General features: G+C 52.6%; 1 protein-coding gene across 1 annotated transcript; it reads right to left on the bottom strand.

Annotated features, from left to right (window-relative positions):
- Nucleotides 1-2,272: 2,272 nt before the first annotated feature.
- Nucleotides 2,273-12,742, bottom strand: LOC114049698 (ephrin-A3). Its single transcript, XM_027871036.1, has 5 exons — nt 12,615-12,742; nt 4,555-4,868; nt 3,948-4,013; nt 3,673-3,750; nt 2,273-3,434 (listed from the first exon to the last, which is right to left on the bottom strand). Exons 1-5 carry the CDS (start codon nt 12,740-12,742, stop codon nt 3,304-3,306), a joined length of 717 nt encoding a protein of 238 aa, XP_027726837.1. The 3' UTR covers nt 2,273-3,303.
- Nucleotides 12,743-17,548: the final 4,806 nt, after the last annotated feature.

Consider the following 17,548-nt stretch of genomic DNA (forward strand, 5'->3'; position numbering starts at 1 on the left):
GCTTATTTCATAGATAAGGCAATTGAAGCTCAGAGAGGTTGTGATTTAGCTAAGGTTCCAGACAGTAATACTCTGAGGCAGGATTTGAACCTAGTTCCTGGGACTCCACAGCCAGTGCTCTTTCCATTGAACTACTCTTTTTCTCTGAGTAATTGTCCCTTCCTGGGAACTCCTCTAGCATCACTTCTCTTTGTTGCTCATTTAGCTAACAATGTGGTGTAAAGTATGTAAACACGGAACATGGAATTAGAAGACTTGGCTTCACATCCCAGCTTGGGCATGAACTTGCCTCGTAGATCTTCAACCAATTATTCAACCTCTCTGGGGTTTAATTTTCTCATCTGTTTAATGAAGGGATCAGCCCAGGTCAGGTGTACTTAACCTTTTTGTGTTATGGACCCCACTGGCAGTCTGGTGAAGCCTATAGACTTCTTCTCAGAATAATGAGTTTTTTTAAAAAGTCATAATTGAAGGAAAGACTGATGCTCAGGTAGAGGTAACTGAAATACATAGGTTTTTTTTTTTTTTCATTTACCTTCCCCGTCTAAGTTCATAGATCTTTCATAAAGGTTTGTGGATCCCAGGCTTTTGATCTCTAAAGTTCTATGAGTTCTAGATACAAGATTTGACTTAACAACAGTAACTAGCATTTATAGAGCACTTTAAGGTTTACAAGGTACTTTATAAATATTACCTCATTTGATTTTTTTTTTGAGGCAATTGGGGTTAAGTGACTTGTTCAGGGTCACACAGCTAGTGTCTGAGGCTGGATTTGAACTCAGGTCCTCCTGACTCCAGGGCTGGTGCTCTATCCACTGCACCACCTAGCTGCCCCTTCATTTGATCTTCACAACAAACCTGGGAGGTAGATGCTATTATTATTCCCATTTTTACAGGTGAGGAAACTGAGGCAGGCAGAGATTAAATTAATTGCCCAGGAAATATCTGAGGCCAGACTTGAATTAAGGTCTTCTTGACTCCAGGCCTGGAGTTCTATCTACTGTCCTTCCAGTACTTACTGCCTTGCATGGTAGTCATTTGTTGTATGGGTTATACATGCTCTCTTACCTACTAGACCAAAAGGCAGGAAGGAACCCTCTCCTAATTTTTAGTATCCACCACAGTGCCAAGCAAGTGCCTGGCTCTTACACACATGGTAGATACTTCCCCTACTCAAGAATATTCTCTAGTACCTCATTGGCTGTCACATCCAATATAAACTCTTTTATTCTTTCACCAAATCAGCTCTAGGCATTGAGATGGCACAGCGGACAGAGTGCTGGACCTGGAGTCAGGAAGAAGTGAGTTCATACACAGCCTCAGACACTTTTCTTTGTGAACAGGACTAGTCACTTAATCTCTGTCTCCCTCAGTTTCCTCAATGGGGCTAATAACAGCACTTACCTCTCTGGGTCATTATAAAAATCAAATGAGATAATATTTGTAAAGCACTTAGCAAAGTGCTCGGCACCTGTAGTAGGCACTATACAAATGCTTATTTCCTTTTCCTTTCCTTCATTTCTCTGGTATGGAGTCTCAGAACCAGGCTTATTTGTTCCCTCCCCGAACGTAGTACACAATACAACTTTTTTTTTTTACATTTTAAATCACCAAATTTGGAATCAGAGGACCTGGGTTTTAATCCCATCTTTTTCTGCTCCTTCCCTTTCCAATGCTCTGGAAAATAAGTGGGTAGGTGATCTTGGGTTCCTTCCTGCTCTCTAAGCCTGTATATCATATTCACTACTTCACCGACTGCTTCTTACCTAGAATACCCACTTCATCTTCTCTCCAGGAGCACAAGCCAAAGTTGACCCTCACCTCCTCCATATTTTGATCCACTAAATCTCCTCCACAATGATACCTCCCACCCAGTTCCCATGCTTTCTATATACTCTTTGTCTCCAGCAATGAGTTAAGTCAATTGCCCACATCTGTGTCTCCCTCCCAAAGCCCAACACGGCACCCTACAATCTCCTCCTCCTTCGAAGATGCTTAATCAATAGTACTGGGTAGTTGTTCAATTCTCTCTCTACCCTTCCCTTTAGTTTCTTTCCCCTCCTCACATATATATTGACATGGGGGGCAGCTAGATGGCACAGTGGATAGAGCACCAGCCCTGGATTCAGGAAGACCTGAGTTCAAATCTGGCCTCAGACACTTGACACTTACTATCTGTGTGACTCTGGGCAAGTCACTTCACCCCATTACCTCGCAGGAAAAACATATACATTATTCAAGCAAGTGTAGGCAGATACACGCAGAAATTGTGTTGTTTTTATCTGGAGTTTATTTTTTTTAGACTAAGAGCAGAGTATGAAAGTCACAGCCAAAGCACTTGAAAAAGGTCCCAGAGGAGGGGGGCAGGACAGGTGGGGGGTAGGAAGGTTTAAGGGTTGGGTTCCGGTCTCTGGGGGTGGGGTTGTTGTTGTCTCACGGTCTCCAAAAGTGTCTGTGCGTTGCATAGGTTGTGTCTTCACAGAAGACAAACGAGGGGCCAGGGGTGGCTCCCAGGGTAGGGGCCAGGCCTGGTAGGGAAGGGGTCCAAAGCTGGAGGGGAAGGTTCAAGAAGGGACCAGGGGATTAGGAAGGGAAAGGGACTCTGTCTGTACATTATATATAGAGATATAGAGACTGTACATGCCCACCTGCCACCCGAGCCACCCTTGTTCATTTGCCCTCACCCCTCCCCCACCCCCAGGGTGACTACTTGTAAACTTGGTCTCCATCCAAACCACAATCCTGGGATGAGGTGGGATAGGGTGGGGGCAGGGGAGGGGAACGTGCTTATTGCTGTAAACAGGGGGAGGGGGCAGCAGGCAGTGCCCACCCCCTCACCCACCTAGTCCCCTCCCCCTGATAGGGGGCCTGGCTCTGCCCCTGGAGAGGAGGGACAGATTTGTCTCCCAGACTCCAAACTGCTCTTTCTGGAACTTAGCTGGGGTCTCTCTTGGAGAAAAGAAGGAAAGGGCACCAGGGGGCAGGGTGGAGGGCACCAGGAGGAGGCAGGAAGTTGGGCACTGCCCAAAACCCCCCTCTCCCCCCCTCCCCAATTTGGTACCAAAAATCTCCAGAGCCACAAGGCAGGCCCCAGGCCAACCTGGGGTTCCTGCTAACAGGATGCCTGGTAGAGTTAGAGTGCCCAGCCCTTAGCATGGCACAGGGGAGGGGTGGGCACAGTCGTCATAGGGTCTCTACCCCGAATCCATCCAGGGAAGAAAATTCCCTCCAGAAAGGTGATGGTGGTTTGGCTGCTCCTCCCACCAGCCCTGCCCTCCACCTCTCCCTGCTCTGGGAGCAGAGCTAGGAGGCCAAGAGCATCATGAGGAAAAAGGCGATGGCCACAGCAAGGGGCAGGTGTTCCCGCTTTGGGCTCGTCCCGCTGATGCTTTTCTCCAGCTTGGGCACCTGGGGATTCTCTCCCTCAAAGTCCTCTGTGGATAAACGTACAGATGAGGACTGGGCCTGGGAGAGAGCAGGCGGACGCGGCAGCGGGGTAGCAGCAGAGCAAGGGATATGCCCACCCACAGGTAATGGGGAGGAAGGGGGTCTATACCCTTTGCGGGGCAGGGAGGGATGGGCACATGCAAAGGTGAGCCAGAAGGGAAGGCACCAGTGAGGGTGGGGCTGCAGTTCTAGCAGTGGCCACCAGAGGGCGCTGCGCAGACTCACCCAGCACGTTGATCTTCACATTGGGGCCCATGGTGAACTGGGGGAGGGTGGGGATCGGCTTCTCCCCGGAGTGCGATGCTGCGGGGTGGGGTGGGGGATGGGGAAGAGAGGAGGGGAGCTCGTCAGGGCCAGGACCCCCTTCCCCTCCGCTACAGCTGGGGGATAAACTCCTCCCCAGTGTTGCCTCTGCCCCCACCCCCAGGAAGCTGGGGGGTGCCCCAAAGCGGGGGAGCTGGGGATTGGGAGATGGCTGATATTGGCAAAGGGATACTCACTGGAGGCACAGCAGACGAACACCTTCATCTTCAGACACTTCCAGTGCAGGTTGTGCGTGGGCGTCGCTGAGGGAGGAGACAGACGGAACTGGACTCCAGGACTTCCAGGCTAGAAAATCCGCCCTCCTCCCAGCCCTCCTTTTAAAACAGAAACCTTTCCTATCGGTCCCCTAGTCTCTTAGGTGGTATTGGACACAATTGTTACCTGTGGACCCACACCAGGAAGATCTCCTGGAGATACTCCCTAGCCCGACCCCACTCTACGCAAATTTATACCCTTGGTCCCTCCCTACCCCCTGCTCCTGGCATGTCATTCACAGCACTGTGCTATCCCTTCACTATATCCCATCCTAGAGAAATTATCACCGAGAGCGACAGCCTTATCCTAAAACTTCAGCTTCTCCTTGCGTTCCACCCGAGGGTGTCTAGGACATGGCCTCTGACCAAGGACCCTTTCCTATACTTGGTCCTTGGGTTGTCATTCATAGATAGTGTAGGTCGAGGCCCCGCCCTCAAACTTTCTCCTAGAACTTGCTACTCTGAGGCCCCGCCCTCTCCCTCTTCCCATGCCCCGGCAGTCCCATCCATTCTTGGGCCTGTCACTCACAGATGTAGTAGTACTCTTGGCCTGCGTGGAATTCATAGCCCAGTGAGAAGGCGCTATAGCGCTGGAACTTCTCTGAGAACTTGATGGGGCTGTGGGGAGCGTGGGGTCGGTTGCATTCCCAGCGCTTAAAACCCTGGCTGGTATTGCAGGTTCGGTAGCCGCTTCGGCTCACCATATACAGCACATACTGTTCCGCCCCGCCTCCGGGTCCCGGGCCTGCTCCTGGCCCTGAGCCTGAGCTGTTGTAGTGTGGGCAGTAGATGTCCAGGTAATCGTTCACATTCACCTGGACTGTGTAACCATCTCGCCGTAGGCTGCAGGGCGAAGGGAAGTAATCAGAACCCAAGACCGGGATCCCTCCTCCCCTTACTGCTCCCCAAGTCACACTACTGCCCCCATTGTCTTTCTAGTCCACCCACCTTCTCCTCAAATCCGTTATTATTTCTCCCCATTACCCTTCTCCTACAATATTCTCCTCATTCCTCTTCCCTTTGCCCCAGCAGCCCTCAGCCCGTTCACAATCCTATAGTGTCCCCACAGTCCCAATCATCTCCCCAGTATCCTTTCTACCCTTGTCCCTTTCTCCTGGTCTCCCAGCCTAACCACTTTTCCTTGGTAAACCTTCAGTATCCTCCCTCATCCTCTCCCTTTCCCCCTCCCCTCTCCACCCGTGCCCTTAACTCTTGGCCCCTCCCATAACCTTTCTTCCTTTCCCTCAATGTTCCCCAGACTCTCCCTCCTCCCCTAAAGTTAACCCAGCACCTGTCCATCTCCCCCTGAATCTTTTCCACCCTGCCTTTCCTCTGCTGTCCCAGTCTCTCCCATTTCTTCTGTGCCCCCAGCCCCCCCTTTATCCCAGGGCCCCCTTAGCCTTGCCCATCTCCCCAGTATTGTCCTAGTCCCTTCCTCTCCACCTAAGTCCCTCTCTCTCTGCCCCTCTTCCCTTAGTATCCCCTAACTCTTTCTCTAGTGCTCCCCAGCCCCACCCTTCTCCCTTAGTGTCTTTCTTTCCTGTGTCCCTTCTCTGCCCCCTCCCCCAATATCCTCCCCACTCTTCTTTCTTCCTCATACAACTTCGCTCCCCTAGTGTCCTCCCCAGTCCCTGCCCCTCTCCCCAGTGTCTTCCCACCATATCTTCCCTGGTGTCTCCCCTCCGTGCCTACCCCCCACTCTCAATATCCTTCCCCAATGTCTTTCTAGCTTTCTTTTCCCAGGATCCCTGCAACTTCTCACCCTTTCCTCCCAGCCCCAGCCTTTCTTCAGCTTCAATTTTTCTTCTTACCTCCCTGCAGTGGGACCCAAGCCACTTTCCCCAGTAATTAGGACCACATCCCTGACCCTCTTTACTCTGTTCTCCTCTCTGTTCATTCACACTTCCAGCCTACAGACACCACCTGGGGGCAGCAGAAGCTCAGGCAATCTAAGCCCTGCCCACTAAAAGGAGTATGTGCAAAGGGGAAAACATGTGCGTTGGTCACCATGGCAACAAGCAGGCCCAGGCGACTCCCAGGCCGGCCAGGAGTACCCATCCCCCACAGTACACCTGGGGTACCTGGGAGGATTTGAGAGGGAGGGTGAGGTTCCCCACCATGTCACTCTGAAGGACACCTTCCTACCCAGCACACCTTTCACACTTGCCACCTCCTGGTGTATCATATTGAGCCTATCCTCAAACATACTTGTATAAGCCTCTTGCATGCACATGTATTAGTCCTAGGGCAGATACACAAATATGTTCAGCATACAGTGTTTGCCCCACCAGACACCTGTATGTAAGCTAAGTCTTACGTGTGCTATGTAGATGTACCTGATATGCTGACAGCCCCAGCTCCCATCCACTGGCCCTCTCTCCACCCCTATCCTCTTGCTAGTTCACACACACACACACTCAGATAGATCCTGCCCTATTTTCCCTCAGCTCCTTCTCCCAGTGTCTTCTCTCACACCCCTTTGTCCCACAAAAGGAATTTATTACCCTGACTTTGAGCACCAAACAGCCCAAGGGACGGACCTTACTTAGCATCATATCAAACTACCAAAGCTCTTATTTCACACCCTACTTCCCCTTCCAACTTGGGCATAGCTGTTCATCCACCAATAGTTCCAAGCAGAAAAATATGTAAGGGGCTCAACATCCATATGAAAAGGCTTGGCCTCCTCTTTAAAAGGTCAAAGAATCATAGGATGACAGATTTAGAACCATAGGGGAATCTCTAAAATCACCTGGTCCAAACCACCTATTTTACAGATAAAGAAACCAAGACCTATAGAAATAAAATGACTTGCCCAAGGTCACACAGAAAGTAAGGAGCACAGCTCTAATCCACTGTACCATATGGAACACTGGGGATCCCGGTCCCTTCATCCGTTACTGTTGGAGATGCTGCCTGCCCACCTCACTGGTGCCATCAAAGTTTGGGTTTTATCTCCTCTCCTGCAGTGAATGGGGTCACAGATGGGATGGGGCAATTAGATGGAGAAAGTAATAGGGGCATATTTCACTTTACCCCTTGGGGACAGAGAATCTTCTCTTTCCTGGGGTGAGGGTTGACAAGGAGGTTAAGGAAAGTACCAACTCATTTGGGGACCCCAGTCTCTGGGAACACCCTGAGAACAGGGACTGGATCCCCCAAACATCACTAAGCAATTCCTACTTCCAAAAATATTAATTAGCAGCCATTAGGATAACAAGCTTGGAAGTCTCAAAATAGGGTGTCACAGAGGGTCCCATTCTCCCTTGCCCTGCTTCTCTAGCCTTTTCTCCCCTTTCCCACCCTGTCTCCAGCACCCTTTTTCCAGGGCTGAGGTGTCTTGCCAGTTGGAATGTATACAAGGTTAGGGGCACCCCTTGTGAGAAAAAGGCACTACCCCCATTGAGTCATCAGGTATGCCACCCTCTCCACTTGGTTCCCACAGGGGTGATGGGTCACTCAGGCCCCTCCCTGGCCCAGGTACCTGGGTGGGCAGGAGCTCTGGCCTGGGGCACTGGGAGCAGGCAAACGGGTTTGACTGGGCTGGGCTTTCAGCCTCCGCCCAAGGGCCCTCTCCACCCCCAACCCCAAAGATTCCCTCTTCTCTCTCAGGGTTGAAGAGACATTGAAAATTTGGGGGGTGTTGTGCCAGCACTTCCCCATCACCATGCCTCGTGCCAATTTCGTCCTCACTACACTGGGGCCTCTGTCTTATGGCCCCGCCCAATACCTACATGCCCACCCCAAATCGGCTCCACCCAGTTACACCACCCCTGTACTCCACCCCCCCCACCTCATTCCAGCAAGTATCACTTCTCAGGTGCCTCAGCTTAATTAGTAGAGCTGGCAATGGGAGCCTTATAAAAGGGAAGCTAAGCGGCAGCTGTTACCTCCCTTTACACAGAATAGGGCAGAATGTAAATCTCTGTTCAAAATATTCCCTAAATTCCCTCCCCTCCATTCCCACCATGTGGGCAATGGGCACTTGCCCCACCACAGCCTCCCCCACAAAGGTTTGTGTCCAATTGGCATCTGGTGGGGGAGGGGCTGGGTGCCAGCCTTCCCCAACCGCTACTCCAGGAAGGCGTAGGGTTGAATTCAGCACTTTAATTGAAACTGTCAATCCTACTCTCTTCTCAGGGTTGTGAGGAGGACAACTGCCTTGATTACCCCCTCCCAGTTCCCAAGGAAGCTAAACTAAGCCCTCAAGGGAGCGTAGTGTGTAGGCCGGGAAGGAGGACCCAGACCCATGCTCCTTAGAACCAATTGTCTTCATTCTACCTCTTACCCTTCCCTTTCCTCCACGTACACCGAGAGCTGAAACCTTGGGCTCCCCTACCCTAGTACCTCTCACCTCCCCCACTCTCATCAAGGCTAGGCACACTACCACCTTGCTATATTGCCTTCTCACCCCATTATTTCAGCAACACAGGTCTCTGGCTATATCTGGCGTCCGCTTTTTTCCTTCTACTTTCCTCCTCTCTATCACTACTCTATCACTTCTTCTATCCCTTTAGTTAAGAATTATAACTAGCCTGTCGACCACTCTATCTCCTACCCAACTCTATCGCCCCCACCATCTCCAGAGTCCTGTCCCCTTAGCAGACCGGGGAGAGGGACTCAGGCGTTCTGGCTTTCAAGCTGTGGCCCCGCCCTCACACTAAGGTGCCCCAAGAGAGAAGTGGCGGGGTGTCTTGGGTCTCTCCCCCCGGGGCAATTAGGGATGCACAAACAGGGCATCTAACGAGGCAAGGCTGTGCTTCGAATGGGGAGAGGGGAATCAAGGGGATCCCTGGGAACTTGTTAAATTCCCTACATGCCCCCACCATAACAGCAAAGAGCAACTCTAGGGTGCAGAGGGGAGGAGCTGAGAAACAGGGCGACTGAGAAGAGAGAGAAGAAAGATCAAAAACTCCCTGTCCTGTTCTTGCCTCCCTACCCCGGCGTTAGGCACTGGAGCGCCGGCTCCGTTGCGCGCTCCCGCAACAGCGCTTTCAGTTTTTCCCTACAGCAGGTAGAGGCTTGGGCCACGTGCGCGCGACGTGGGGGTCTGCGCGTCCTCCCGGGTGGGAGAAGAGAGGGGGCGAGAGCGCGCTCTCGGGCGCGCGTGCACGTTTAGGCGCCCTCCTATCCAACCCACCCCACCCTGGGTCGTCCCAACATCCCTGCGGGAGCATCCCAACAGCAAGGCCCCAGGGCCCCGGGAGACCGTGAAGAACCTTTTCCCTGCAAAAGCTCGCCCCCTCCTACCCCCATAGCGCCGGGTCTATGCCCCGGACTTCCCCCTACCCCAACTGGGGGCGGAGAATGAACACCGCCCGCCCCCCACCGCCCCCTCCTCCCTGCGACAGCAGCGGCGGCGGCGAAGGTTTATTGATCTGCAGCGGCGGAGAGGAGCGGAGAGACACACAGAGACTGAAGCAGAGAGTCAGAGACAGAGGAGAGACAGGAACAGAAGCAAAGACAGTGGCACACAGAGATAGAAGCTGCCAGGAACGTAAGAAACGAAGACCGAGCGAGGAAGTCTCGCAAAGGCAGGGAATAGAGGCAGAAATCGGAACAGAGACATAGGCAAAGGTAGAGAGGGACTGAAAACAAGGCAGTGATAAAGAGACAAGCACGGTGTGAGATACTAATAAACACAGACCAAGAAATTGGGGTGGAGGGGGCGCCAAGACACCAGACCTCCATATACACAAGGATATGAGACAGAAAACAGACTGAGAGAATCCCAGACATGCCTTCTGCCAAGCTCCTCAATTCATGGGCTGATTGTAGCCTACAATCCAGGTCCTTTCCATCTCCTTCTCTACCCCCCACCCCCATACCCTTCCCACTTTGGCCACAGTCTGCCCAGCAGGTGCAGGCTCTGTACAGACTATGCCCCCACTAAGGGGCCCCTCTGTAGGATTTGGACCTGGAAACCTGAGCCTCTTTGGCCCTTGGCTGCCCACCCCCAATGTGACCTCATTAGGTGACGGACCCTCCTCACTTAACCGGGGGGGGGTGGTGGTGGTGTGGGGGGTGTTAAGGGGGGTGGATATAAAGGCCCCCTCCCACGTGACCTCTAAGGGGCGGGATAGCAAGGGCCCTACCCACGTGACCCCCAAGGGGGCCAGAGACCCTTCCCACGTGATCCGGGGGTGGCAAGTAGAGCCCCTCCCCACGTGACCCCGGGTGGGGGGTGAGGGGCGGTGGAAGCCTGTGGCTCCGTAAGGCCCCGCCCCCAAGCTCTCCCGCTCCCCGCCCCCAGCTCCCCGGCCCTCTCTTCTCCCGGCTCCGGAGCACGTCGCTCTCACGATTTATGGGGCCGCGGCTGCCGCAGTGAGGGAGCCGGGGAGCCCGGGCGCAGCGGCAACAAAGGCCGAGGGAAGCAAGGAGGGGGGGGCGGTGCCCTACTCGCCCCTAGGACACTTCCCCCTCCTCGCCCGACAGTCTTCAATGCAAGGCAGCCAAGGGGAGAGTTACCCCCACCCCCCAGCCTGAACCGCCCCCACTCCTACACTGGAATTATCACCTGTGCTCAGGTGGGGGAGGCCCTGACCTTCCTACCACCAACCGCTCAGGATCAAGTCTTGCATCCCTCCACCATCACCATCGCCTTTCAAAGCGGGCGGGCCCTTAAGGGCAGCGGGGAGACCCAAGAGCCCCCTTACCTACTCGCTCCCGACTCTCCACCAGACTCTAGAGGGGCGGAGAGGCGTGCGTGCCCAGGGGTGGGGGAGAGAAGAGAAAAGTGGAGAGGGGGTGCCATCTTACCCCCCCAATCATTTCCTCTAGCCCTCCGAAACTCTCCCCTTCCCGCTGGGGGAGGGGGCAGGCCAAGAGACAAATCCTCTACCACTTAAGATTTCCAAGATTGTGGGAGGGGGTGTTGGCTCATCCCCACCCCACCCCCTAGTCTGACACTCCGGGCGCTAGGAGGAGGGGGAGCCGCTGAGCCCAAAACAACAAAGAACGAAGCCGCGCGAGGCAGCCCCTCCCCTGGGAGGTTGGGGGTCGGGGCTGCTCTGTTCTCCAGGGCCCCCTCCCTCCAGGGCATTACGGTTTGCTCCCTAAGTCATCCTCTTCCCTTGGGGAGGGGTTAATATCTAGACCTTCTCCCGTCGCCGCCCAGGCAGGTGTGACAGTGAGCTCCCCTTAAACCCCCCTCACCCCTAGGGACAGACCCCCCCAACATACACACTCAACACTCGAAAGAAGCGAGGGCGATACACACAGCAGCTCCGTGGGGAGGAGGAAACAAGGGCAGCGAAGAGTGAGAGAGAAGCAAGGACTGACATACAGAACCGGGCCACACAACCACACGAAGATGAATAGCCAGGGCACAGCAGACACACAGTGACAAGCCCAGCCGAAACACACAACCACAAACGCCCAGCATACACATCCGAGGAAAACATACACAACCTGACCCAGACGTACCACACACGTATCCCGGAGACCGAGACACTGACAACCACACGAACTCGGGCATAACCACACACTTCCATACTCCACACACAACCCCAAATGGACCCTGACCGCCCCTTCCCCAACAGGCTGACAGCCCTCTCCTACCATCACCCCCACCCCACCCCCAGACACCATCGTCGACGCAGACACACAAATCACACACTCAGACACATGCACATTGACAGCGGCGCACGCCCGCTCACACACACCACCTCCAAGCTGAGTGTGTGTTTGTGACATGACAGCCCCCCCTCCCCAGCGCTTCATCCTCCATATCTCTCTATCTCTTTATTGCCCCACAGCTCTCATTCTAGAGTGAACAGCGAGTCCAGGCAGGGTACCCCAAGTCAGCAACACAACCCACACACTCAGAAGCTGACATTCACACAGACACCATAACACTCATTTTTCCTGTCCTCTCGGGGAGATTCAAAGATAGAGACAACTCCCCCCCATAAGTCCCTCGCCCCCACTTTGAAAAGATGAGACTGAGAGAACCCCAAACACCGCTCTTAAACATCCTCCCAAATGAAAGCAGGTCAATGGCCTTCTGAAACCTGCCTTCCCTAAGTTGATCTCTTCTTCCAGGGCTTCCCAGGAAGACACCCCCAAATCCGGGCCCCCTGACCAAGCGCGGGGGCGGGGAAGGAGGGTGGGGATGTAGGACGGGGGCGTGCGACTCCCGCTGTGTGGTGCCGCGAGAAATAGGGAGGGAAAGGGGTTCCGGGGATCTGGACAGCTTCCTTAGCACATCCCCCTACGCTACTGCTCCCCAACCTACTAAATCAGAACCCTCAGATACTCCCCTTGAATCTTCCCAGACGCCCCCAGCGCCCTCTCCCTCCCACCTGAGCCGGCCCCAATCTCTCCAGCGCGCCCATCCCAAGACCCCGATGCCTTGATCTCCAGGCTTCCCCACCCCGCGCCCCCCAATGTCCCTAGCGCCCCCTTCTTTCCGACCTACTCCGACCCCCCTTCCCAGGCCTCTCCTTGCATCCCTCTTAGACTCCTGCTGGCGCCCACCCCCATCTCCCCAGATCCCCCCGGCGCCTCCCGATCTGCCCTCCATCTCCGGGCCCCAGCCTCCCCCGAACCCCCGCCCTCCCGGGGGTCTCCGGGTTCCCTCGGACTCACTGCTGGTTGGAGCTGTTCCAGTACACCGCATGCCGGTTCCCCAGCGCCCCCCCGGGCCCTTGGGCCAGCAGCGGCAGCAGCGGCACGGGCACCAGCAGCAGCAGCAGCAGCAGCGGAGCCGCCGCCATCCCCGAAGCCGCCGCCGCCGCCGCCCCCCGACTGAGCTCCGCTCGCCGCTTCTCCGCTCCCCAGCTCCCTGCTGCTGCCGCCGCCGCCGCCACCGCCGGCCCCCCGAGCCCTAGGCCACGCCCCCACCCTTCCCCCTCTGCTCGCCCGGCGCGCCCCCGACGCCCCGCCCCCGGCGCGCGCCCACCCACCCAAAGGCCCCGCCCCTCTCCCTTCCCTGTCCGGGCTCGCGCGGCGCGTGGGAGATGGGAACTCGGGCTTCCCTCCCCTCTCGGGAACGCGCTTGCGCTTTCTGGTCCTCCTCCTCTTCCCCTGGCTCTGGTTGAGAAGCTATCAAAAGGACTTGCAGCCCGCCGCTTCCAAAAAGGAATTCCCCAAGTGAAGAGATTGGGAGGCTGGAAGCCAGGGCTACCTCTCCTTTCCTCCTGGACAGGATGGGTCTAAACTAATCCAAGACTCAAACCATAAGATCTGAGAAGTCTGTCCCTCTGCTAACTGGAAGATCTGAGTGAGGGCTGGGCATGAAAGATCTCAAGGGTCTCTAATCTAGGAAATGACTGGGAATGGGAGAGGGTGGTTTTTTGAGGACAGAGAGAAGCAGAATAACAACAGCTATGACAACAGCAATAATAGCTTAACACCTACATAGTGTTTTAAGCTTGGCTAAGCGCTTTACATATTTACATCTGTTAACAGCACAATCCTCGCCTTTCAGCTTTCTCCCTTTGCCAGTTCCCAGAGGGCAGAAGGCAAAATATAGGGAGGCAGGTGGACAGATACCCTGGCACAAGAGAGATTGCTATTGTGATCTGGTAGCCTTTCCCAGACAGATGAGCAGGCAGTGCAGGGGTGGGATAGGGAATGCAATTAAGTTAAGGGGGAACTCAGGCCCTAAAAATGTGAGGATTAGGAAAGGACCATGATCAGAGTCCTTACTCCTTAATGGAAAGAGAAAATCAGTAGTGAGGGGAAAGGAGGAGGGTGCTCTAAGCTCAACAAAACCCATTCTGGATTAGAGTCCTGGGGTATCTCCTAAAACATGGAAAAGGTGTCATTAAGAACAGACTGGCAAGAAGCTAGTCTCACACTGACACATGCCTTTTACATTCACACACTTGGGCTTCCCCGGCTGCTGGGGGTAGGGACACACTCTTCCTCCCCGCCCCCTCCTCCCAGTACAGCCAATGGTACCTAGCCTTTCCACACCCATTCTCAGACACCTGAATACAGAAGCACAGAGGGGAAAGCACAGGCCACAAACCAGGTCTTTCAACACAATCCCTGTATACACAGTTATGCTGAGGCACACAGTTCCTTTCACACAAAAAGCAAAAACACATGCGCATATCTGGCACACACTTTGGTTTCCTCCGCTGTTCCACTTCCTTCTCCCTCTTCTCCCTTTTCCTCTTCTCTCTTTCCCTTTCTTTATCCCAATAGATTAAAGTTAGGAGGAAGAATGAAGAATATGGAATAGGGACATGCCAAACTCCTGTTGTGGGAAGAATCAGGCTAATGGGTGAGATGATATGGTTTTCAGAAACCTAGGCAAGCCCCTGTACCCACAGGGGTTGGCACTATTCCCAGCTTCCCCTAGAGAGAGGCACACATGGATACCCCTGACCCTGATGCCCACAATTAAAAACCGTCAGAATCAGGGCATGTGTATCATGTGCTTTCCATAAGTGCCTGCTAGGCAGTACCAACCAGAATTGGCACTGTGCCCAATAGCTGCCCAGAAAGCAGGCAAGAGCTGATAGTGTTGTCTCTGGGCTCTCCTATCCCCCTAGGGGATCTCCTCTCCCTCCTAAGAAATCAGAAGATAAATTAGGCCCCTTGGGGTAGTTTGGATGGAACTTCACAAATAGTCTCCCCTTCCCTCTCCTGAGAGCTTCTTATGGTTTTTCCCAAGACAGGTGACTGTAGTGGAAGGACAACTAGACCAGGCAATAGATCTGAATTCAAGTTATGCCAGTGACACTTACTAGCTATGTGCTAGTTATTTCTCTGGGCCTCAGTTTCTTCATGCATAAAATGGTGATGATAACATGTACATGACCTACCTCGAAGGACTGTTGAGAGAAGACCATTTTGTAAACATTAAAATATTGTGGCAGTAAGATGTTGTCATTTTGTTTTTTAACTGCTGCCAACCATCATAAAGCTTACCTCTCAGGGGTCCAAGGCCTTCATCAATGGAGCCTCATTTTTTTCCTTATTCCCATTTTCATCTCTTCTAGATGATAAAGATATCTATGCTAAGGAGAGATAGAGGCCCTTTTCTATAAGGGTTGGATTCCTCTAGGGGTTTGGGCTCATTGCCATAGGGTTTAATATCTCTCTATGAGGTTGGAGATTTCCTTGGGCTTGGTCTCACGATTAACTAATTCAGGTCCTTCTTTCTAGGACCTGAGCTCTTCCATTGGAAAGTTTTGGCCTTCTTCTCCAAAGTCTAAGACTTTCCCTATAAGGTCTGGGCATCTAAATATCACAGTATCTGCCTTAACTATTGTCAGGCCTTCTTTACCTCTGACTCCACCCTTTCAGACTCCAAAACCTTTAAGGCATTCTTCCATTTCCCTAACCTCCCAGCTAAAAAGGTGAGATCCTGCTTCTGGTGGGGTCTCCCTAGCTTAGTGCCTAGAGTCACAAGGAAGTGAGCAGGTCTATGGGAAAGAGAAGCTCTCTAGCTAGTATGGCCAGACACAGCTCCTGGGACAGCGGGTGGCAACTGCAGAGCTGAGCAGTGTTCAATAAATCATAGAGGCTGGGGCCTGGGGGAGGGGGAGGCTAGGGGGAAAGGGGGGGGCTATGGATAAATAATTCATTAAACAAATAAACACAGACGCTGGAGCAGAGGGAAAAGCAAGCAAGAGTGTAAGCGGGAGAGGCAGCTGCCAGCTCTAGGCATGAAATATTCAAAGGCTCTGCACCTCCAACACAGGACCCACACATGCTTAGCAACACACAACCACATGTGTGTGTCATAATATGGAGATGTGTTCCAACAAGAGAAGCACATGTATCCCCTGACACTAAGATGTAAAGCCATGTGGGTTCTAATAAGCATAAGTGTATTTTGACTTGGATCTATACATATACAAACATTAGCATGAAGAACACGTGTGTATAATATGTATATCTCCAGGTTTAGGAGCCAGAGAATTTTCATATAGAAATGGGTGCCTGAGAAGTGTGTGAATGTGTGTGAGAGAGACAATAAGACGGAGACTGAGAAACAGATTGGGATCTTTTGCTTCTAGTCATTATCACCCCTCCCACAAAGGACTTAAAAAAAATTAAGATTCTTAGAGGACAGGCACCTAGAAACCTAGAGAATGAAGAAAAAGGATGGCATATCTGGAAAGTGGAAGATGGCATTTACAAGGTGGTACGGTAGGGTTTAGAACAATGAAAGCTCACAATAATAGAAATTTAAGGTTAACAAAACACTTTTCTCATAATAACCTCATGAGGAATGGATAAAGGTTTTATCGTCCCCATTTTGCAGATGAGAAAACCAAGGCTCAGAAACAGTAACTTACTTGTGCAGGGACACACAACTAGTTCCTGCTATAGCTAGGATTTTAACCCATACCTCTTCTAGCTTCAGGAATTTGGAGAGTGAGGAGATAGAAAGGAAGGATAGGATTTGGGAGTGGGGAATTGACCACTGATATTATGGTCAAGGGACTACTAACATTCCTTAAAATTATTCTGAAGACCTAACTAATTCTTCTAAGGTCCCATCTTTTTGAATCTCAATATTACTTCAACTCCCTTTCTCCTTTGCTCTTTCTGAATTTTTCTAATGGATAAATAAGGTGATGTATAGTAGATGGACTAGGTCCCAGAGAGACACTGGAGAAAGCCCTACTTGTTTGGGTTCCCTATCTCCTGACCCATTCTACTTCATCAAATCCCAGACCATCCTAGCCCCTACAAAAATTACTCCCCCTCCAAACTTTCTTCTCAGGATACTTCTATCCCCAGTAAGGCCTTTTGTATATCTTCTTTGACACCTCCTCTCCCTGCCCAAAATCATCATAGCAAATGGCTAAACAGCAAATGAAGATGGGGGAATCAAAGAAAAAGAAGAGGGATCTCTGTAGTAGCACAAACCCCACTCCATCCCACCCAGCTCCCCGAGTGTGCCCTGGCTAAGGGTCTCCAGGTAGAGCTTGCCATGTGAAGCCTGGGAGTGGCAGCTAGGGATGGGTGCGGAGAATTTAAGTCTGTGAGGCAGGCAGAGAAAGGGGAGGGGGGGGCAGATTGGGACATTGGATTGCTCCTCAGGCTCCTTCCCAGACTGCCCCAGCATTCCCCAGTCCTCTTGTCTCACTTGGAAAGGATCTGTTCCCCTGGGGAGAGAGCCAAAAGAGGACTAGTTTGTACAGGTCCCAGTTCCTCAGCAGACAGACAAGTAGCAGAGTGGGGGGAAGGGCCCCCCAATTTTTTCCTGGGGAAATAGGATCCTCCATGCTTTCTTCTCCTCCAACTCTAGGTTCGAGGGAAGGTATAAGAAGATATGACATGATTACAGAGCCAAGGAAACCTTATTAGAAACTTCAGGTCAGGTCCCCATTCTTTTCTACCCACACAGAGACCTTGGAATATTTTGGAACTCAAGGTCACATATGAGGACTACCTTCCTCTCTTCTTCACATCCCAACCTAGGGTCTGACAACAGGGCTCCTCTCACCTCCCGTCCCCTGGGTCTTCCCTGACTTCCCCTCCCTTGTGTTAGGCAGGTTCAGACCAATCCATGCAAGATCTTCACAGTAAAGAATTGATTTGTAATAAAACCG

Source organism: Vombatus ursinus, unplaced genomic scaffold, assembly GCF_900497805.2.
Source record: "Vombatus ursinus unplaced genomic scaffold, bare-nosed wombat genome assembly UNPS02014798.1, whole genome shotgun sequence".
Lineage (NCBI taxonomy): Eukaryota > Metazoa > Chordata > Mammalia > Diprotodontia > Vombatidae > Vombatus > Vombatus ursinus.